Consider the following 23,304-nt stretch of genomic DNA (forward strand, 5'->3'; position numbering starts at 1 on the left):
CTTCGCTATTCCGCTGGACAATAAGGCTTAAATACGAGCGCGAAATTACTGATAAATATTCCAAACAATCGCCGGCATTGTCTCCGCGCTGAAATTGTTTGCAAAATAAAATTTTATTCGCTTGATAAACAGTTATGGTACTGGATGTTGTTGATAGAAGCGTTACATGCAAAAGAAATTTTCAGAGAAATTGGGAACTAAAGTTTCTGTACAGTCAGTTTATTTGTAAATTTTTTTACAATTATTCCATTCGCAATTGATTTAAAAATTTAGCACATTTAACCATCCATAGAATCACGCAGTTGCGTCACAAAACCAAATTTCTATAAAAACCGCTCAGGTTCATATTTCGGAATTGTATAACCTTGACACACTACTACGAGCCAGTGTTGCCGCTTCTTCACAGCTTTCACTGGATAAAGGAGGTTAGAAAGCGCAGAAAATGTGGAACGCAATATAATAGAACGGCGTACTTAAAAATTATAATTTTTAAAATTTAATTTTTTTTTAAATCATTTTCATGGTGCCAGATATGTGAATAAATATTTTTATTCTCGTTATACTTATGTTTGTCATATGTATATACAAAGATTACTTCAGTACGCATGCTCCCACGGTGTCGATAACGAAGATTCCTGCAGCTACATTTGTGAAAAATATTTTTTTATATTTTTTCATCACCGTGCAGGGATGCTAAGTTGGCTAGGCAGAAGAGTGGGGTTCCACTTAGTATTAAAAGACATGAAAATACGAAGAAAGCCAGAAAAATGCAGAAAGCTGAAAGAGTTCTATCGTACCGGCCAATCAGAAGCCCCCGGACATAGAAAGCGATAGATGGCGCCATACATCGGTATTCAAGCGCCATCTTCCCTAATTCGATGGTCAAAGAGCGAACTAAGGCTTGATAGGTAGTGCCAGCTCCGACAGCGTTGCCAGATGTGAAGAATGCGAGGTTGCTATGTTGATGGACAGTAGAAACCTCATTGAACATGCATACTGAGACCAACGCGAGCAGGATATTACAACGAAGCCCATACATAACTCATATAACAAAACTACATTCTCTAAAATTGACTTTACTTACCACGAAACGTCATATCTGCCGCGCCTCGCTTTGCTTCAGGAACAATATCGGATCACGTTTAATATTACAAAATCATGGAGCAAAGCGACAATACGCTTTAGTAGAGTACAATAGAACGTTAAAACAAGGAGGCGTATGGAGAATGTATGAATATCGGAAATCCCATAACTCAACAAGATTTAGTTAAATCAAATTTTCTTACAGGATTGCTTAAACTACAATTTCATCTTCTCTGTAAACAAATGTTAAAGTTTATTTATTTATGATGATAAGTGTAATATCTCACATGTACGAAATAATTCTAAGAAGAAGAGTTCCAACGAGGGATATTCGCTTGTTCAATGAAAGAGACCTTCCTCAAACACGCAGCATTCACTATGCATTCCTTACAATATTGTAGATAGTTTCGACCGCCTAGTACTTGTCACGGAACTTTCATCAAGAGAATCATTGATAAGTTGAATTTGACTTCATATCGTACTAGCATCGCACACTATCAATTCTTAAACTGAAATAACTTGGTTGATAGCAATACGTAAAGAATTACTAATGGTATTTCGAATATTGTTAAGGACACCGTTCATCAAAATTATTCAAGTTCATAAAATACTTTTGCGGGTACAACAATCGAGACTTGTCTCACGGATAGGGTTCTAGGTCATAGTTTTCCAACGCAATGGTTGAAGAGATTCGAAAATTGAATGCTCAACAACATTTGAACATTTTCCTGATGCAGATAATTCGCTTGATATGGGTGCTGAGCAAAAGCACACTTTGAGAAGGGTACTGTGTGCCAAAAGAGGTTGGGAAACAATGATCTGGAAGATATAACGAAGGTTTATATACATTTTAAATAGCAAATAGAACAATACGTAAGTTACGCTAAAATGGTAGGCAGATACACTATCTTGCACGACATGGTCCTTAGTATAATTCCAGCTAACAATCCGCAACTTCTGTTTTCTTAAATTGATGTTAAAAAAATAAAAACGTTTCTCACATTATTTCAAGAAAATATCGTGCAAGATAGAAGCGCCGATCGCGATTCAATCGAAAGGGAATAGACAAATTCATCCGTACTTTACTGGCTAAAACGCGACACTAGAGTAGCGGATGCCACATACAAATTGCAATCTATTATCTTCACCATGTGCAAATATTATAAATGCCTTAATACCACGTTCGACGCAACAATGGGTCGTATATTTAACTGTAAATGTAGAGTAATTATTCGGTTCTGTAGAAAGATGACGCTGTTACATCTGAAATAGGCTTGCATTATTTAGATCACCGGGGCTTGTGTTCATACCTAATTATCACCTGTCAACAACTATTTACGTGGACTAGGTCTTCGATCATCACATGCTTTCAAAGAGAAACAGCAGCTTCGAATAACGAAACTTTAAACCAATTTGGCAAAGTCTTTAATCCTCAGAGTGGTACCAACAGCACTCGAATTCGCTGGTGCCGGCTTCGCGACAGTTTTGTCGCAGTTCATGATCGGGGCGCGGTAACTCCAGCACATAACATGAACCTCCGAGTCGCCCTGGTCCCCTAACTGTTGGGAAGCGTCCGGCTTCTTCTCCCAAACGGTTCGTACGACGTCTTTGTCATTCTCCACAGAACCGGCGGCGTCTTCCGTATTGACTGGGCAAATCCTCACATGCGTGTCCTTCAAATGTATCTTAAGATCGTCTTCCGTAGTGAAGGTGACCCCGCAGGTCAAGCAGCTGATGACGCGTCCTGTCATAGACTGAGGAATGTTGGATATGGTCCCCTGGATCATCATCCCGTGCTCCAGTTTCAAATGCGACACAAATGTCTCCAGCATTTGGATCTTGAAGTTGCACAGGGGGCAAGTGTAGTACGGAGTCTCCACTTCTAAATTTTGAAGCGGTGTCTCTTGCTGAGCTACCGCTACAGTCGTATCCGCCTGCTGATCAATTATTGATGAGGATTTTTCCTGACCATCGCTTAATGCGTTCATAAGACTGGCTGCAGCAATAGGTTCACCAGCGTAAATCAGCTGATCTGGTGGAGTATCTGATCTAAGAAATAATAGATCGGAATCCCCATTGTTTAAAATTTCAGCATTGTACCGAATCTTTATGGAAAGAGGTAGGTCGCCTATCCACTTACTCTTCCCGTGAAGATGAACGATATGCTGATATCTGGCCACTGGAGTACCAAGTCTATCGTCGCATTCGGGACACGCATACTTCATGTGCTGAACGCCGGTGACATGCCTCTTCGAGTGTTCCTTCAACAGCTTCAACAACGGGAACCTCCTGCCGCAGTGCTCGCAGACGTGTTGTCCTTTGTTTGCGAAGCGTGCTAGGTGCCTTTTTAAAGCACTCTCGGAATCGTACGACACCAGACATTCGCGACACTTGGTCGAATTCATCGTCGACAGGCTGTTTGAGGCCACGTTGGATATCGCGACATTGTGGTTGACTGCCTGTGAGGTCTGCGTGTCCTTCGTTGTCCAGGGCTCGGAGACTTCGTTCTGGTGGAAGTGCAACACGTGCGTCCGGACATTGACTGGATTTGCGAATCCCTCGCGACATATGGGGCAGTGATGCTTAGACAGTATGTAATTCAAGTTCGAGTGCTTCAGCTTGTGGACTTCCAGGCGATATAACTCCGGGAACCTCCGACTGCAGATGTGGCAATTGTACAGACCGACGTTCGAGTATTCTAAGTTATGATGGTTCAATTTCTCTAAGGTTAGGAACTTCATGCCACAAATCGAGCAGGCGAATGGGGTCCCAACGTTTCCTAGTGGTATTATACTCTGATCCACGATTGGCTGATTATCGCTGTTGATCGGAGGGTTAGAGATCTTCTGGTGGAAGTGTACTTCGTGGCATTTCAACGCTGTACATGTGGAAAGCACCTCCTCGCAGTAGCGACACTTGTAGCAGTCGGTGAAGTTGCGACAGGTGTGCGACAAACTCTCGTGCTTATTGAGAATGCTGTCCGTAGGGCATCTTCTGGCGCAGTAGCTGCATAGGTAGTCGCCATTGTTGGAGTACTCCAACTCGTGCTGCCGTAGGTCCTCCTCGACCATAAAGTTCATGTAACAAACCTCACAGTTGTATCTCGTTGTCGGCCCGTTCCTCGATCCTCCGTTCCCAACCTTGATGGCGTAGGTATGATCTTGCAGGGACCGCGTGTTGACTTCAGGCACTTTCGAATGAACGTGTAATTTATGCGCGTGGTGCTGGGACTCTTGGGTAAAGCCCTCGTTGCAGATGTTGCACGTATACGTGTACTGTTTCGTCATGTCCTCCGTGTAGTGCACGAACTTGTTGTGATGGTTCAGCATGTACATTCCCTGGAAGGTCTGGTTACAGAAAGTGCAGGTAAACATCTGTCCCTTGTAGTAATACATATTGTGCTCGATGAACCGTTCGCTGGATTCGAATATCAGATTACACACGTTGCACACAGTGTTCACCTCCCAATTGGAAGTAGTATCCAACCACGGTTTGGGAATGATGGGCGTTTGACCACCATGGAAGTGTCCCGTATGGATTTGAAGATTAACCTTCTTTAGGAAGCCTTGTGTGCAGAACGTACAGAAATACTTGTAGTTCTTTAAAGTGTCGAGCATGTGGGTGGCTGTCACGTGGTGCTGCAATAATTTCTGTGTTGTGAAGGCGGTATTGCAGCTCTCGCAGACGTGTGTAGCGGCTTTAGAGTAGGTTCGTCCGTGCAAACATAAATTCTGGAAACTCTGGAATTGCGCGCCGCAAGTGGTGCAGGAGAACTTCTCTTTGCCCGAGCCGGTAGCGTCGATGTTGTACCCCTTCGCGAACGCGACGCCTTTCACCAATCTTTTCGGTTGTGTCACTGGCGATGATACTGCTCTACGAGGATGATCTTTGACCGGGGATAACTCCTTGGGGTGCTGCTCCTTCACTGTAACGGTTTCAACAGCCAACGGTGGCTGAAGCGTTTGTTTCGTTGGCGACTTTTTCACGGAATGCTGCGCGTTCTGTGATTTCTTCAATTGCGCCTTCATTTTATGACACACCTGGTGGTGCTCGCTCAAGCAAGCCCCCAACCAAAAGTGCTTACCGCACGCCTCGCATGAGTTCGTCCTAGATTGTACACTACAGTTGGCCGCCTCTTTGTAGAATAGCTTGTCGCGCTTCGATTGCAACACCTTGATGCAGTGCAGACCCACGTGCCGCTTCAACAACACAGGCGACGAGAATTTCTCGAAGCATACGCAACACTCCATGCGCTTCAAAACGCCGTGCTGGTGTAAGTAGTGTCTGAGCAATCTGGCTCGGGATTTGTACCAAGCGCTGCACACGCTCGATATGTAGAACACGTGAGTAACTTCCAAATGGTTGTATAAATTCTGCTTCGTGGAGAAGTATTTCCTGCAGATTTTGCACCGGAATATCTTACGCAAGTTAGCTTTGATGTTAGCCTTAGATGTACTAGGCTTCTCTGGATTATTTAACGTATCGTTAACTTCTACCTTTATCGGGTTGTTCAGTCTAATTAATGGAACGTGGATTCTCTTTAAGTTAATCTTTTTTCTCCAAACCTCCTCGATATCTTCCTCTATATCTACCGTAGTTGGAGGGACATAATCGACCATTTCTGTTTTGACCACCATGTCGCATCTAACTAGATTAACTGTGCAGTCTTTACAATTGAACTTGGCCCTCAGTCGCTCCTCCTTCGACCAAGCCTTCGATGTATATATGGTAACGAACTGCCCTCTAGAGTTACGTCTTCTATTCATTTTAAAAATAGGTCGCCCTTTCACGTTCCTCGACATTATATCAATACCATTTCTTGTGGCGCGTCTAAGGTTGTAGGGTCCATTCTGTGGCGTAGAATCGCTACATTCATCTTCTACTTCGACTTTAATTGGTTTGTCCAATAAGGCCACCATCTCGTCGGAACCCATATAGATCTCGACAAATGGTTTTTTCTCCTTACCAATTTTGGTACTTAACCCAGAACTTTTACCAGTAGTTGGCGTTTTCTCATTACGAGAAGTGGAAATAAATGTTGATACTGCTCCGTTTTGTCTAACCTTTTTCGGAGTTTCTGCCTGGAGATCGAACTTTTCTATTATTGTTCCATTTTGTTTAGGTGTGACTTTTTTCGGAGTCTCCCCGGGAACATTGAATTTTTCCGTTATTTTTCCATTTTGTGTAGCTCTTCCTCTTCTCGGGCTTTCTCTTATAAGGTCAACCTTTTTCGGAGAAACGGGTTCTTTTTTCGTGAATCCTGAAAGGAACTCTGTCATAGTCGTTTGCCTCATTCTTTTGGAAGGACTCTCGGCTGGACTCTTTTCTTTCTGCTGTGCAGAAGGGCGTCCCACGTGACCGTCAATGCTCTGTGTCAATGGCGGTTCACTGATTTTATCGGTTTCTTTGATCTTATCAGCTTCATTGTGTTTATCAGTTTCATTGTTTTTATTAGGTTCATTGTTTTTACCAGTTTCATTGGCTTCGGCGGGTTCACTTATATTCGGTAACAAGTCAATATGAATGTGAAACATGTGACTCTGTAAATATGGTTTCTTCGAAAACTTCCGATTACAGAAACAGCAGGAATATCTCCTATCGTCTTTCGATTTTCCTTGTGGTTTTGTCTTGCATTTATCTAGAAATTTATGAGCATCTAACGCGCCAATCGATCGAAATGACATTTGGCATTTATCACAGATACGATCGACTATCTCATGATAATAGTCTCTATGGATCTTATATGATTTCTCCGTTCGAAACTTTAAGTAACACACACCGCATTCCACTTCCTCACTTTCTACTTCTTTGCTTGCTGATACCAAAGATTTACGTTCAAGGCTACTACGGCAGGCCCTTTTATGTAGTTGTGACACTGGCTCGGGCACAATTTCCGGCTTTTTCAAATTCTTAAATATTAAACGTTTACATTTTTTCATATTGACTACGTTCGTGCCCGATTTGTCTTCATTGGCACGATTCGTAGATGATACAAGCTTATTCTCTTTGTTATTTACATCATGCACCAATTGTGTCCCTTCAACGGTCGTTTCAGCCGGTGTGGTAGTATTTACATTAGTATTTGCCAATGGCAAAGTACTGCCCTGACTATTGTCATCTGTGTCACGTGGCTCTTCTTTCACCAGTACTCCAGTAAGAGGCTGAAAACAAATATACAAACCTTTTTGAACATCCTAACGCAACATCTCTGACAGACTCTACTGTGCGACGGTTTAGTCGCGTTAAATGCTTCCAGTCAGACTAAAAGACACAGTTACCAGTACGACCCATTCTACATTCATCCTCTTACTCATGACTGAATTTACATCGAATTTATCTGCAATAATTTCGCGGTGACCTGGCTCCGTCAAATCAAAAGCCATAGCAGACTTAGGCGAGCCATTCTAAGTAGGGGAAGAAGACAATCCTTTTCTCATCTGCTTCAGAGCTTATTAAGAGCAGCGTTGCCAGAAAAAGTCTTTGCACTTCCTTCTCCACTGTCAGATTCCCCTCTAGCGGCTCTCTGCACGAGGAGAATATGTGAGTGGTTGGCTAGCACAGCGCTCGGAATTATTGACTCGCGACGGCCGATTTTCGAAGGCTACGGCCCCTCGACCAGGCCGCGCGTCTCGCTCCCCGTGGCGGTCCCAATTAACGAGTCAACTCAGACTAGACAGCCATAGGCGCTATTGTAACCGTTAGAATGTAAGCGTCGGCGATGCGAACAGCTACGTCCAAACTTCCCGTATATCCTACCAATTTTCCAAGCATGTCTAAACGTGCGCGAAGGTCAAGTTATACCGGATGTTAATAAAATTTGAACAATACAATTAAAAATTAGGCGTCAGTTGAAAATTTGTACGGCAGTAGTGGAATAGGCCTACAGGGGATACCACTAACAAAAAAAAAACGCATTGACAATAGTGCGTCGACGGTAATGTGGAAACCTATTGATACGGATGTCACCCTAACGCGCCACGAATAGCGTCTATGCTAGAGCGAGACGCGTGGCTGGGTCGAGGGGGCGTAGCCTTCAAAAATTGGCCGTCGCGAGTCAACAATTCCGATCCGTGGGCTAGCAGGTACTGTCCCTGCCTCACAAGAAGTCCCTTGAGACGGCACAGAGGCAAGAAGGGCATACATCACACACTTTAGCTAATAATTCGGCTAGAACCGAAAGTTCGTGTGGAACGACCCAATCGGACAGCTTACAGCCGCATTTCTGCCAGGAGACTTCTTGAGAGGCATGCAGAGTACTAACAGCGGTAGCGGGAATAATGTGACGGCACGTATCCCTTCGTACAGAAAGTTGTTATAGGAGAATCGAGCCACATTTAGTGGTCGAGGAGGAAGCGTTCAGTGGGGAATACACATTGTCTGTAACGGCGATTAAAAGAATCCAAGGTATTTCTGGAAAGTATGTGTTGGCCACATCCACTGTAAGCACAGTGACTGGGTTGGCTACAAGGCTATGGTTCTGTTTCCTTAGCGCGCCATTCAGAGTTTAATGGAATAATAAAAGATAAACAAAAAGGCAAACAAACAGATCCAAAATCGAAATTACACAGGAATAAGTGTACGTAAATCTGAAGGTAGAACTCTATGAAAATCCTATTGAAGATGTGTAAAGCTATAGAATGTTCTCTATCATGCTAAAGGACTGCCCTTAATCAGGCGCAGTTAAACGCAAAAATATTCAAGAGAACCAGGAGGATCATGAATGGGTTTGCCTTGCCACAACCAACAGCACCAGCATCTTACTGAAACTGTCCGAACTGTTTCGGATAACTACACTCTCTAATCCAAAGGTGAGGCTATGAGGCTCAGGTCGAACGGTTGAAACTACGGTAAAAAGATGTCTTCGTCCTTCGAGACGACCTGAGCGTCATAGTGGAAGTAGCTAAGGAAAAGAAATAGATTACACTAATAGGGACAGTGTATGGAGTAGCTTGGGAGGCAAAATGTGACCCCCATATCGGAGGCAGACCAGGAGTGCGACCCCATACTGGAAGAATAGCAACTCATTTCCTGGCTACTCGTTTGTTGATTTTACAAAACAACAGGTTCTATGTTGTAAATTGAAAAAATCGAGCACATGGTTGGTATTGGGCAAATTTAAAAGGGAATCCCTCCAGGGGCGTGTTAATAAATATGCCGTTGGCAAGAAGAAAATGCTTTTTAATGCCCTCGAGCGGTTCATTATGCAAAAAATTGCATTTCGCTAATAGTAACTGCAGCGCACGATTAGGAAATCATTGTCGCCCATTTTCTGAGGAGTCCACACCCCGGACGCGAGACCATTGGCAATATGGCGGCCAGAGATTTCACTGCTGTTCGTACATGGCGGATTCAACGACAGTCGGTAAGTCGACAGTCGATAAGTAGGAGAGCTAGTGTAGGTACAGCAAATTAGGTGAACAACACACCACGTTACGTCATGTAGTCGCGCGTGCCCACATCCGTCCTCGTTCGACGATTATTATTAGGTTCATGGGAACGAACGTTCCGATTCTTCAGAAAATATGCAATTTTATCGTCCCAAAGATACAATGCTTTGCAGGATGTTTTATACACAACGAAATATCAAGCAACTTAAGGATATGACCTAATATTTTATTGATTCAGCTAGTAACATATGTTGTAATGAAAGAGAATGTAACAATGACGTAAAACGTACACAGCTAACAACTAATTTAACGAGTGATTAGACATTAATGTTGACACTGATTTCACATGTTCATGCAATACAACATATTAAAAGAATATACTGACGGATACTGATGATTGAAAGTTGTTCATTATAATATGAGTTGTTATTTATTTTCAGACATATTTGAGACAACGTAATGCAATTCAATCTAAATTTTTAATGTGTTTTGTATGAAGAACATGTTTAAACACATAAGGTTCATATGATTTAAGTATTCCACTGCATATTCTATGTGAAAAAAGTTAAAAGAACACGTAACAGCTATGAAACGACGCAAATGAAATAGGCTCAAATAAAATAACATAAATAATGATAGAGATTATGATAGATGTAGATTATAGTGAACAATTTGGATGTCAAATAAAAATATTGATTGTAATGAAATGTGAAATGTACTTACTTTCAGCTTTTCATAGAAGGACACATCCGTCTGGACAGAATCGACTGGGCGTTCATATACATAAACTCGAGCCATTTTCCCTCTGAGAAATCATATTGATATATAAAAGAAAATTGCTTGTATGTGAAGCAGAGGAGTTTAACATACTATACTATAATTTAACTATATTCATCTTTTACTATGCCATTTCAAATATTTTATTGAATGATAGTAAAGAAAATATAGTACTTCCTACTTTTAAGTCAACGTAAAAGGACTGGTTACAATACGTGACTGTTACAAACTCAGTGTACGCTACTCTCAAATAAACACTGATTTAATTACTGAATATTTCTCAATAATTATAAAAATGTTAATATATACGTCTGAGTCAGTATGCAAAGTAAGAATCCAGAATGAATTATTTAATTATTAACAATTTGGTAAAAACAAACTGAATAGAAAAATATTTTAGGTTAGAATACAATGAGTAAGCGCAAAGTCATTATTTACCCTCTATGTAATTAAAAAAATGTTATTCTTATACGTACAACACAACGCGGGATGACACGCAACACAATCACTTTGGCATGTCTGAAGTCAAAATGGCGAGCTTGCGTATTCGAAACACTTTATATGTGTCAACGTTCAGGCAGTTTACGCGCCGAGCCACATCCCGCTCCAGGACCTTGAGGAGTAGTGCCATAACCTGCGCGCGGGAAATTTAAACATCTCGTTCGAATTCAGAAATTAAACAGTGTATTCTATTACCATTAATGTGCATAATACAAATAATTATTGACCAAAATACGGCCGTAACATTAAATAAAAAATTATGAATTATTACTGTGGGAACAGAATTGAACAGGAATATTTTAATGAACATTAACAATACAAACTCAATTTTCTCTCTCCATCGCTACCACATTACTTCTTTTCTATATTATTTTTTCTTTTTGTGGTAAATTATTAAAGTTTCTATTGCTCTGTATAATAAAATATTGAAAAATTCAGATTGTACCAATGTACCCCATTTTTAATTGTAAAAATAATTGTATAAGTATATTTTTTTCCAATCTACTGTGTTGAATATAGTTGATTTAATAAATTTATTGTATTAATTTAACAAATGCGAGCAGCGTTTGTTGTATGTTCGTACAGATGTCCGAGTAATAAGCGACAATACTGTTCGTAACGGCAACGTGGCATCATGTGGTCGAATTTCACTGGCTGCTACGCCAATCTTATGCTAACCAATGGACGAAAACCAATACTTGTTTTGTAGAACATATGTCTGTATCTGAAGCAATATCAATAGATTTTAAGATTTTATTGTATATTATTATTCTGAACATAGAACAATAAAGAAATGAAGATCTACACCATAGAAAATGGCGGTGTGCAGCCTGGTAAAGTAGGTAAATTACCAACAGTTCGCTACAGTACCGACTGAGTACAAGTCTCCCATTATCACTTGCGTAAATTATTAAAGCTGATGCGGCGTCACAACTTTCTACTGATAATTATTTAACTGTTATGTAAATATCCAAAATGTTCTACGACGTTCAACAATATTGTATTGTATAATTTCAATGCATATTTTTATGCTGTGACGTGGCAAACTTGACTACCACGGAAACCGAGTCTGCGAGTAGCCGTTTGTCCCGGGTGGACTGCGTATCACCCGGCCGAGCGTGGCCCAGCCTTCCGGCCCGAAATACCTGGTGTCGCCCAGGTTTCCGTCCTTCTGACGGGAACGAAAAACTGGGCGACAAGACAGCTTCAAATACAAATCAATTTATATTATCTAATAAAATAAGGATAGCGACCAGCGGTAAGAGGTTAAGAAATTCCCAAAGATTCGTCCAGGCGCCACACCAGGAGACCCTCAATCATCTCCGAATATTGGAATTCCTGTCGAGAAAAGTGGGAAGGACGAAATAACATGGACGAGGACCGTGGTATTAACGAAGCCTCTTTAATTCTTAGAATCCAGGATCGATCGAACGAAGGAATAATTGGCTAGCCGAAGGATAAGAACGCAAAACGAGAGTCAGTCAAGGATGAACGAAGATAGGGGATGGAACGTCGGCCACGTTCTCGAGGCGCATCCACTCCCCCGTTGAGCGACGTGGAAACTTCCCCTGGGGCTGTCCAAGTTTTCTAAGTAATTAAAACCACTTAACACGATTTCGCCTAACTTTCTGATATCACAGCGAGAAATCGGTTTTAAATTGTTCCCCGACGACCGAAGGCGTCGCAATCATCACTTCCGTCCACTTGTGATCACCACATTTCAATATTATCTTTTATCTCGATTTCCGCATGGTGTCTCATTGAATCATACACGTAACACGTTTTTCACCGAAGACACCCCATAACCCACTTACGGTTTCGATCGATGTTCGCGTTGTACATTCAAATTTCGGGTTTCTAGCCTCTAGAGACTGCTCGGGCATACGGCGCTATCCTTACTTGCCGAAAATCGCATTATCTCGACCATAGTGCTGTATCAGCTAGACAACTAATCGAGTGAACTATAGACAACACCAGAACGATCGCACAACAATCGCCAAACGGACACTCAAAATGTGAACCGGTATCACCCCTAACACGTTCGCCACCATCGTCGGATACGTGTCACGTCCACGATCTCGCAGTTTAAATAAAACTAACAATTTCCTCGCTGATCAATATTCGCGTCTTATGTAGCACAGCTGCGTCGGGCACCAGGAAATCCTTTTCGCGACAAAACCGGGCTCGCGTGCAACTCGATTTACCATGGGGAATTACGTTCGTCGATCGACAGGATCATAATCAAAAGTCTAACAAAGGTAGCTCGTTCGAAAGAAGAATGGAGTTGTCCGTTGCAAGCGTTCGAAGAGTCGCGGGATCGAAACCGACGCGGAAGCCCGGATCGACTTCCGGCACGGCGTTTCTGCATTCGAAAGCGGAAACTAATCTCTTTGCCTCTGTTCGGTTCGATTGGCCATCGGGCGCACACCCGTCGAGAGGATATTAATTTTTTTTGCGCGTCAGGATCGTTTCTGCGACATCGGAATCCGCGGATGTCGCGCCCAAGACAGGTTCCGGGTAGCTCATAACACGGAAATCCATTTGGATACCGTGTCATCCCCGAGATATCGACGGTGACATAACCACCTTATCAGTGTCGTTATTATCCTCCATCCATCTTATTCCGCTCCTTACATTAATCCGACGCCTAAGGGATCGCTGTATTATGGATCGAAAGTGTTGCCCCGATAATAAGGAATCACGCCCGCAAACCTCCAGGAATATTGGCCATAGGCCACCGATGTGTCATGCCACTGCTAATCGATTAAACGGGGAAACAAATTTGTCGAATCGATATCGATGTTGCTTCCACGCCGAAGTGCTTTTTGCTTTGTCGAACAGATTAAATCCTGCCGAGATTTAACGTCGAGCTAAACTCATTGGAAATGGCAAAAAGATCGTATTCAATCAGCATTTATTTTCTACATGTTTGGGAACATTGCTAGCCAACCGCATTAAGCGAGATTCGATGTGCTATAAATACCGGAGCTGCCACACTCTTTTTGATTTATTGGAATAACATGGAAACAGGATGGCGCATGAATGGGAACGATGCATTTACAGTTCCATATCAATCGGCCCGGTTGATTCGGTGATCAAAGCTCCCGGGGCATCTGTACATCGCTAAACAGAACCCTTAGCAATCGACGTGATGTCGTCAATTTCTGAAACGATCAGGTGATTTCAATCAAACTCGAGTTGCGCCCAGCCAGCTGAACGAGAAATTTCGCTCTGCCCGTGTAGAACGGTGTCAATATTGAATGATTCTCGGGCGCAAATAGATCAAACCAAGCGTGACAGAGGACACTGGTGTTTTCTTTTTTTTTTTTTTTTTTTTGGGTGGAGGAAAATATTCCGCTCGTTCGCCCTTTGGTGTTCATTTTTCTCTCGGCCTTCAGTTTACGATGCTTCGAGCCCGCGAATTGCTCGCCCTCCATCACCAGTGACAAAGTAGTAATCTCTAACGTGTTCTAGTTCGACACAGTACATACATAGTTTCCAGGAAAATTTGTAAAACTCGTTCACTCAAAAAAACTCGGAAGACATAGACGAAATGCAATTTGTTCGATGCAATGAAACCCATCCGGATAAAACATAAATCAATGTTAGCCACGTTTTCACGGACCACTGTGCAGATACAGATTTTTCGGTATGCATTTTATTCTTGTTTGATTTTATTGGGAATTTCTTTTTGACGAATTTTGTCGAGTAAGACTGAAGTCCAGTTGAAAATTAAAATATAAGTTGTACAGTTATGTTGTACAGTTATATTAAAATGTAAGGCATGTTAACCGATTAGTAATTAATTACAAATTACTAGGTTTATCCTTTTCAAAATTTCTACTATATCGATTATAGGTAACCAGTTCAATTTAAATTTAGCGCCATTTCACGTAGCGGCGAAGTGCTCAAACTGGTAGACAATGTTACCATTTAATACTATCAAGTCATCACCAGATGGCAATATGTACTGTCTCAATAAAAAAATAAAAGAAATATAAGAATGATTGCGGTTAATCTTATTATTAATTACATACTTGTACAACTATCAAACTTGTATAGTGTCCTAAGAAATATTCGATTGTCCCAAAAGTTCGTTTCGTTTTTAATAAAAATAATAAAGAAACAATTAGCGTGGTTAAATAAGGGGTTAAATCGTGTTCTCTAACAACAGGAAACATTTACATAATGAAATAAACCGTTGGGACACCCTATGAAATATTTACAAGTATAACAGCATGCCATAAACGTTCATATTTACTATTTACCTATGAGAATCTGCGATTCCTCATTCGCTTATTACACACTCACACTTACACGTACACTTATAACAATAGATATGACAGTTCACTATTTATTAATAACAAAAGAGAAACACTTTCAGAATACTTATCAAGTCAAAGAATCGGAACTACGCGGACCTCAGCCTTCGCCTTTGATTTTGAGTGACCATCATTGATAATTGATAGTATTGGATAGAGGTGATCATCGATAATAATCGATAGAACCATCTATAGGTTTGCATGGTTCGTGGCTCGCTAGTGCTGCCACGTGGCGGGACACGTTTTGCTGTTGGGGAGGCGCGTCTAGAAACTTTGTGATCGCAGACTGTTGACGATACCGTCGCCATTTTGTACTGGTGTTTGGAACACGAAGATGTTTCGTGCCTCGAGATTTCTCAACTGAAAACCGAAGCTTCGCGTTTGCCCTGTACCTGAGAAAATGACGCAGTTCCTGCCGCCGAACCTGTTGGCTCTGTTTGCTCCACGGGACCCCATACCGTATTTGCCACCCGTTAGCAAGCTCCCGCACGAGAAGAAGAATGGAGGCTATATCGGCGTTGGAGCATTCCTCAAATACTTCGAGGTAACGTACCACGTAATTCCCCTTCGATCTTATCCCTCTCGAAGTCGTAACTTCGATCGAACTACACCGGCAATTTTGAGCGAGGCTTTCCGCAATTTTTTCACCGGTTTTTCCATACCTGATAGAAATATGGTTCATCTGGCTTAGAATCCCAGACACGCCACGGGGGGTCTTTGAGGGAATGTTCTACGATATTTCTAGATGTTTTCTATTACTGAGATATGTTTGGTTTCGTTTGATTTAGGATCCCAAAGACACACCACCTCCGATTCGCGTGGAAACCAGGGAGGAACGGCTTGAACGAAGAAGAAGGGAACGTGCTGAGCAGGTGGCTTACAAACTTGAACAGGAAATTGCAGTCTGGGACCCTGCTGGCATTCCGAATGTAACTGCGGATCCTTTCAAGACGCTTTTTGTAGCACGGATAGTAAGTATTATTGTACATCAATGGGATTCGATGCATCTCAGTTGGTTCACAGAGTGTCCTGGATCATCCATCTACCTCCGTTAATCAATCTTTACTTGTACGATTGTCTCATTGTGATCAAGTAGAAAAATCGAGTACATTTTCTTTTCAGAACTACGATACATCAGAATCCAAACTAAGGAGGGAGTTCGAAGTATACGGTCCAGTAAAAAAAGTAAGGGAACAACAAACGGCGGTAGAAATTTTTGTCTTGCGATTCAACGCAGATATATTAATGAGATTTTTTTGTTGAATGTTTGTTTACAGATAGTGGTAATTCACAATACAATAAATGGCAAGCCTAGAGGATATGCTTTCATTGAGTATGAGCACGAAAGAGATATGCGCTGTAAGTAAAGCTCGAGAAACATAATCCCCTGTTGAGAACCTCAGTGAGTCCATAGTCTGGAATATCACCTTACTTAGCGTCACTTCCAGCTAGATATAGTGGGGCAGGGCTATAGTTAGGCTACCTATTTTCATTGGTACTAAACCAGACGGTACGGGGGGGCCCCGCCATACATCCATGCAGGATTACCATTCTGTAAATGCATATATGGTAAACGAATCAACTGAAAAACGAAATATTGGCTGTCTTGATTAATGCAGTTTTTATCTTGTTCTTGGTACAGCGTGGTGGCCGCTGCCGGCAACTAGTGCCGTTCACTATTCCATGCAAAATCCCTGAACCTGCCTGATATGATAGGTTTGTATGTGTGGTAAGATCCAACATACAACAAAGTTTGTTAGCGTCTATGCTTACCCTATTTATCTTGTCTGATTTTGTTAAAAACTTGCGGTTCGAGATTTTACGAACCCCTGCCTGGGGTAAGATAACGTTCGATAGCAAACAAAAGGAAAATGGCCGCGCTCTTAAAGCGCCCTCAAAGTCGTCTATTTTCTCCCCGGTTTTTCGCAGAGAATTTGTTTGGGCTGTAAATTTCTTTTTTTAAGTTTGAACAAAAACACGGTTTCGCAAATGGAAAAGAAATGTAGACGAAAGTTAGCATTCTACATTGAAATTGATCGGTGGGCTTTTTAGGAGAAAGGTTCAGGGACACGCTCTGCAAGCAGTTTGCATTTTGCGCCTGTAATTCGAAAGGTAGACTACCAAACATCGTAATCAAGCTACACGTAGGGGATTCACTCTGACCGTTCCTCGAGAGCAAACGACAAAAATGATAACCGCATTTCTCTGTCGATAATACAGTCGAAAACAACATTAACAACTGTACACACACCACTGGGTTAACACAGCATAATCTATAGAGCACGTCTTGGTTGTAGCACCTGTACTCTATACCTTTTTCATTATCTTTTTTTTCTTTTTTTTTTTGAAATAATGGGAGAATAATGATTCTGTATTCCTAGGATAAACTTCTATTCGCCTCGAGTGCTGAGCGAATGTCGGGCACGGTGTGCGAGAACTCTAGAAAAAAAAAAGAGCAAAGCAAAAGCAAAGAACGAATGTGTTCTCGTTAGGTCTAGTACCAACAAAGTGCATGCGTCAATACTAATCGATTATTGTTTCTCGAGCATCTTATTTCGTCGTTGTTTTCGTTTTACTGAACGTTTAGCTAGTCTCTCATCTTACTCGGCGGCTCATCCAATCATTCAAGTCCTCGAACATATCAATTTCGATATAGAATACTAATTTGTCCGGAGGTCAGCACCTGGGACAGTATTTTGTGCGCGCAAAGTCTTATCGGCGCGAGACTTTTCCAAAACAAAAATTCGCAAAAATGGTCGAGAAAAAGAACGCTACACTTTCTCGTCGTGTACACGAAGTTCCCCGTGTAAGATGAAACAGAAAAAAGAAAAACAAGATTGGAAAAGTAACAGAGACAAAAAGAGAACTGTTAGTCGAGGGAAACTCGTCTCGCGAAGAAAGCTCCCCGAGTGTTGCGCTCAGTTTTCGGTGAGCCTTCGTCGGATCGTGGTCCTTCGCAAATCTGATACCTTCGGCACCCATTTTTGGGGCCAGTGGCTAACAGTTTGCGAGACGTTAACGAGAAGAATTGCGTCGTTGCATTTATTATCATCTGCGTATTCATTCTTTTGAGTTGTTCATGCTACCTCTATCACCGTGTCGATCGTAAATAAGGCAGGACGATTTTTCTGAAGTATTTTCCAGTCAATTACACGGTGGTGTCGTATTTGCTAATCATTCTTTAACGTCTTACGAGACGCTCGGGAGTAGTGGAAGCTATTCCACCGTTGCCCTTATTGGCTGGTTGTTTATAGTTGGAGGGGATAGGAACAAGGAGACCATTAGAGCGCGACGTTAGGGGGGAATGAGCTTCGTACAGAGAACGGGAGAAGGTCAGTGTCTGGCGGCTGGCATTCGATGCCAGGGCTCTCAAGGGGGGAGCCTGATGCAAGCTGCTGTAAATTAGCGAATTTTTGTGAAATTATTTTTTAACCAGAGTACTGGACGAATCTTTTTGAAATGAAGGGGGTGTATTACTACGCTATTGGAGTAACTAAAAAAAAATTCTTTTTTGTCAAAAATATAAATTATACGACTTGTTAAACAAGTTACACCGAGTAGGACAGTTCGATCATGTGTTATGGCATTGTTTGGTAGAGAATGATGAAGCCTGTTTTAGAAATAGCGAGACGTTAATATCTTGTAAACTATTAGCTATTAGCCTGCAAAATGCCGTGCTGGTATAGTGCTGCGATCGGTCGATGGACTTCGAGAAAGTCAGGTAGCGACGCTCGGTCAGCTGTCCTCGCGAACGTTGCGTTAATTATTAATTTAATGAACTAGAGTAAAGTATCGAGAGAAAGTAAACTATATATTTATATATATATATACATATACTTATGTATGTATGCTTGCGCAACACACGGTTTGGTCGTAAGTAAAAACATGAATGAAAGCGCACCAGGTAAATGAAAAGTAAAACTTCTTCGGAGACATTGAACGAACATATGAAGACTGTGCATATGGGCACCTTCCCAATGAATAGCATACGCGCTGGCCTACTCTATGCTCGCGAGTCTCTCTTACGAGTTCATTTCACGAATTAAACGTACCTCTAAGATTTGTGTTAACAATTCCGTACGTAAGTAGCCGCGGTAGGTATTTTTGTATCTGCTATACTTTTTTTGAATCTTTATCATCAACACTTGTAGATTTAAGGTACCAAGAGAAAGAAAAAAAAAAGAGTTCCGCCGCGTACATGGGCCGCGAGTGTGATTTCTACACTATTGTGAACTGTTATGTATATGTATATATACACCAGTGAAACAACGATCTCTATCGGCCGTGTTGCTTTCGCCAAATTCGTAGAGACCCAGAACAAAGACGATCCTCATCGTGTTCTATCGTGCCGCAAAACGCTCTCGAATCTCTTCTTTCGGTGAACTTTCGTGAAATTTTCCTTGAAGAAAGCTTCCCTTTGGACGAGGACCGGTTCCGGAACTCCAACTGTGACCATATCAAGTAACACGCGTCGTTCAAAGCAGGAATAACATGTGCCGACACCCTAATCATCTCCGGTGGAAAAAGAATCGGATATTCTCATCGACGATCGAATTAAATAGAGAAAGAAAAAAACATAATCGGCAAAGTGTGATTCGTGCGTAGGCTTCGTCGGGACGTTCCTCGATGTTCTTTCGTTTTTTGCGGACGCGCGGTCATTTGAAATTGCATAGTGAAACGAAAAATGAGAAAAAATAATGAACAATGCTTTTCGCACAAATTGGCTCTCATTCTCATATGCGACGTTTCCTCGAGAGTTGTAGAGAGAAGAGAAGTTTCTCTTCGATGAGCAAAAAGAAAGAAAAGGAGAGAGTAGATCTTTTCTGCCACCTAAAATTTGTTTCCCTGGGATGGTAGAAGTCCCAAGATATAGTGTATTTTAAATAGAGCTGCTCGACGGGCCGATCAATTGGTAATTCTGTATCGGTACTTTTAGCTGTTTATAAGCATGCGGATGGTAAGAAAATAGATGGTCGCAGAGTGTTGGTCGACGTCGAGAGAGCCAGGACCGTGAAGGGCTGGCTACCGCGAAGGCTCGGCGGTGGCCTTGGTGGCACCAGAAGAGGCGGACCGGATGTCAACATCAAACACTCTGGACGCGAGGATAACGAGAGGGAACGGGAACGGTATCGTTTGGAACGGGAGAGGGAGAATACTGGACGCCTCGATAGAGACAGGCAAGTCCTTCTTACAAATCTACACCATTGCCACACGAGCAACTTGCAAAACTTTACAAATACCAAAAGACAAATCCTGGCGAAAATTACTAGTCAATAGTCTTCCCCGAAAACAAACTCTATTGAACTCTTAACCCTTCGTTGTCCAGGTACCCGGGTACCCATTTACTCCATTTCTTTCAGCAATTTTTTAATGTTCTAAAAATATTACCAAATTGTACTGAACGTCCATTCTTTCTTCACTATTATGTCAATCTATAGTTGAAAAGTGAGAATTTGTGCGAAAAATATTAAATACTACAGTTTTTGAGTTATCTACACGTTTCAGTTGTCCACATAAGGGTCAAATATCTCGCTTATTTTTGGAGATAGAAAAACGTATCAGAGGACAAAAGTGTTTGTTCAAGGGGACAAATATTGTCGTAGACAAAGAAATTTTCTCATATCATGTAAATCGGGGGACGGGTGTATAATGAATTCAGAAGAGTGAATATGGATTGAGGGTACGGGCAGAGAGATAATGGATTCGCGGTGTACCGATTTAGCATTAGGGAATGCTAGCGTTAAGGATAGAAGGCAGAGCATGGATAGAATATCTGTTTCGTTTCTGTAGAGACCGCGATCGTTTGGACAGAGAGCGCAGAAGGTCGCGCGACCGGAAACGAAGATCGAGGAGCAGGTCGCGCGACCGGAAACGCAGGCGAAGCCGCGAACGTCTGCCTGATCCTGATATTGAGGAGATACAGAGAGAGGAGCGACCGCGCGACAGAAGAGATCGCGATCGCGACCGTGATCGCAAGAGGAGGCGTTCGAGGAGCAACGATCGCGATCGCGACAGGGATCGCAAGAGGGACAAACGCGATCGCGATCGTGAACGCAGGGACAGGAAAGATCGGGGCGATCGTCAGGACGAGGATACGAAAGAGATTCGAATCAAGGAAGAACCTTTGGATGGTACGTATCTCCCTGACCTTTACGAATATTTTTTCGAGAAAATGTATGGCGTATTTTTCGGGAACTTTTAGAATATGTTACTACATACCTTAGGCTTGAACTGACGGGCGTTTGATTGAAACTTTTCAGATTACCCTGACTATAGCAACACCTTCCAATCGTCCGGGTCCTACTTCACGGCTGTAAAATACGAGGACGACAACGAGCAGGAAGTGGAGGAGAAATACAGAATCCCGGAAGGTCGTCCCGATCCCCCTCCCTACAACAACTATGACTCCGTACAAGATTATTGATCTCGACGACCATTTCATATAACATTCTGTTCCGTTACCACGCACGATGAATTTACCGCTATTATTAATAACAATATTGTATTTCTTACTGTTGCTAGTGTAATATCGAAAAACGTATCGACCGTGTACTTCGGGTATCTGGTCGTTCGTCAGGCGACCGGGTGCCCGAACGAGGATGTTTGCAATGAAACTAGGTGGTCCGAAGCTCAGCAACCGAGTTTCTACGCTCTTTTATCTCCTAATTCCGGTTGAAAACTTCGAAAGTGAGTGAGAGAGAGATAAATCGAGAGGAATGATGAATTTTTATATATTTATGGTTGGCACGGAGGCGCTCGCCGCCTCGGAAAAACACTGAAATGAATTTAGATGCTTTGCATATATTGTTAGAGATCCGTTCGTGCGGGCGATTGAATATTTCCTCTTGTAGCAGTCCCCGCTGTGAGAGCACGCAGCACAGAAAAACGAGCCTGTGTTGAACAGGTTCCGAGCAAGTTCGACAACTTGATTCGTCGCCAAAGCCGCCGCGCGATTCCAACCTTCTCTATGTGTATATAAAAATCTCTATGCGACAACGTATTACACGAACTCGACTCTTTCATGACTGCTACATGTATATTTATACATATATATACGAATAAAAATGAACCACGCAACTCGTCTGTTAGCTACCCTGCTTGGTCTGTTTCTACGTCGCACAGGTTCGCATTCCAGCAATTTGGGAAACGTTCAGTTTGCATATCTGTAATGGCTCTTCTAGGGTGGAGCGTTCGAAACAGTGTCTGGCTGTATAGCTCGCTTGTTATTGTGGGCGAAGAAAAATGCGTTCGATGAAATTTATTCAGTTTTGAGGTTCTATGATTTGGTGTTGTTAATTTTTTTGTAGGTGTAGTCGTAGAGGACATATAGAGGTCAAATCTGTTTCCCTTTCCAAATTGAGCGATAGGTTCCTTTACTTGTATTCAGATAGGGTGTTTCAAATCTCAAATAGTTTCGTCCAATTTGACGAGACTTGTTCTAATACTTGTAATTTACAATTAGGAATCGTTGTATACTTAGCAGATTTGCAAGGAAGGTGGATCACAGATGATTCTGAAGGAGGAAAGGAATGACTTTTAATTAATCCTATTCCGCGTGTTACGTAATGATTATTAAACGGGCAGGATGTATTTATAAAATAGCTGTGAATACGATCGATCGCCCGTTGCCTCACAAATTTATTCAGAGAGAGAGAGAGAGAGAGAGTGTGTGCGGTAGGTGGACGAATTGATTTTCTTGAAAGTTTCCACTATTTTTATGCCTCCATTATCGGCACAGGTAAGAGACCGGAATGATTTGGTCCAGTTAATACGCGTTGAAGCCGACCGTTCACGGTGAAGATAACAAAAAATAACTCCCGCTCGATACCGCAACGTCCGGCACACGGCCGCAGGTGCATTAACACGAACATCGCAAACAATCCGCCAGACGCGTGCTCGCTTATGCATTTTCCGCATTAATCGCGATTCACAAAAAAATCAAGCAAAGTGTAACGGGAGTTGTTTTCAATCATAATACAATCTTTATATTGGTACCATAGTGGGAACAGTCGAGTGCAAAGAGTTAATAGTGAACGATATACTTTGCTAAACAGTTTTAAGTTCGTAGAGCCTTTTGGTGATTCAGTTGCGATCGAAGCAACGTGTTAATGAACTTCCGGAAGTATCAATTTCCGCCAATTTAAATGATAATCCGGAAACCAATCAATCAATCAATCTTTTATTACGCACTGAACGATTGATTTCTGCGGGTCCGCGGATTTTTACACAAATAA

The 23,304-nt window shown here is 42.0% G+C and overlaps 2 protein-coding genes across 3 annotated transcripts; one reads left to right on the top strand and one right to left on the bottom strand.

Annotated features, from left to right (window-relative positions):
* Positions 1–257: 257 nt before the first annotated feature.
* LOC143356898 (uncharacterized) lies at positions 258–10,869 on the bottom strand. 2 transcript variants are annotated; one of them, XM_076792943.1, is made up of 4 exons: positions 10,724–10,869; positions 10,194–10,275; positions 3,224–7,244; positions 2,956–3,132 (listed from the first exon to the last, which is right to left on the bottom strand). In XM_076792943.1, exons 2-4 carry the CDS (start codon positions 10,266–10,268, stop codon positions 3,107–3,109), a joined length of 4,122 nt encoding a protein of 1,373 aa, XP_076649058.1. In that variant the 5' UTR covers positions 10,269–10,275; positions 10,724–10,869; the 3' UTR covers positions 2,956–3,106. The 2 variants fall into 2 exon arrangements, with proteins under 2 accessions (XP_076649057.1, XP_076649058.1); XM_076792942.1 differs by having other exon boundaries at positions 258–7,244; positions 10,724–10,868.
* A 4,473-nt stretch (positions 10,870–15,342) lies between these two features.
* Snrnp-u1-70k (small ribonucleoprotein particle U1 subunit 70K) lies at positions 15,343–22,147 on the top strand. The gene is given in 9 exon segments (XM_076793788.1): positions 15,343–15,614; positions 15,859–16,041; positions 16,193–16,255; positions 16,348–16,429; positions 16,713–16,757; positions 16,760–16,786; positions 20,007–20,247; positions 20,861–21,201; positions 21,331–22,147. Coding segments are annotated over 9 exon segments (1,290 nt in total). The 5' UTR covers positions 15,343–15,470; the 3' UTR covers positions 21,495–22,147.
* Positions 22,148–23,304: the final 1,157 nt, after the last annotated feature.

This window comes from Halictus rubicundus, chromosome 9 (genome assembly GCF_050948215.1).
Source record: "Halictus rubicundus isolate RS-2024b chromosome 9, iyHalRubi1_principal, whole genome shotgun sequence".
Lineage (NCBI taxonomy): Eukaryota > Metazoa > Arthropoda > Insecta > Hymenoptera > Halictidae > Halictus > Halictus rubicundus.

Excerpts from the sequence above, each read along its gene's own strand:
- LOC143356898 (XM_076792942.1), bottom strand. The coding sequence starts at position 10,268 with ATGGCTCGAGTTTATGTATATGAACGCCCAGTCGATTCTGTCCAGACG. Across the intron at positions 7,245-10,193 it reads CCTTCTATGAAAAGCTGAAA|CCTCTTACTGGAGTACTGGT; the intron begins GTAAGTACATTT and ends ATTTGTTTTCAG.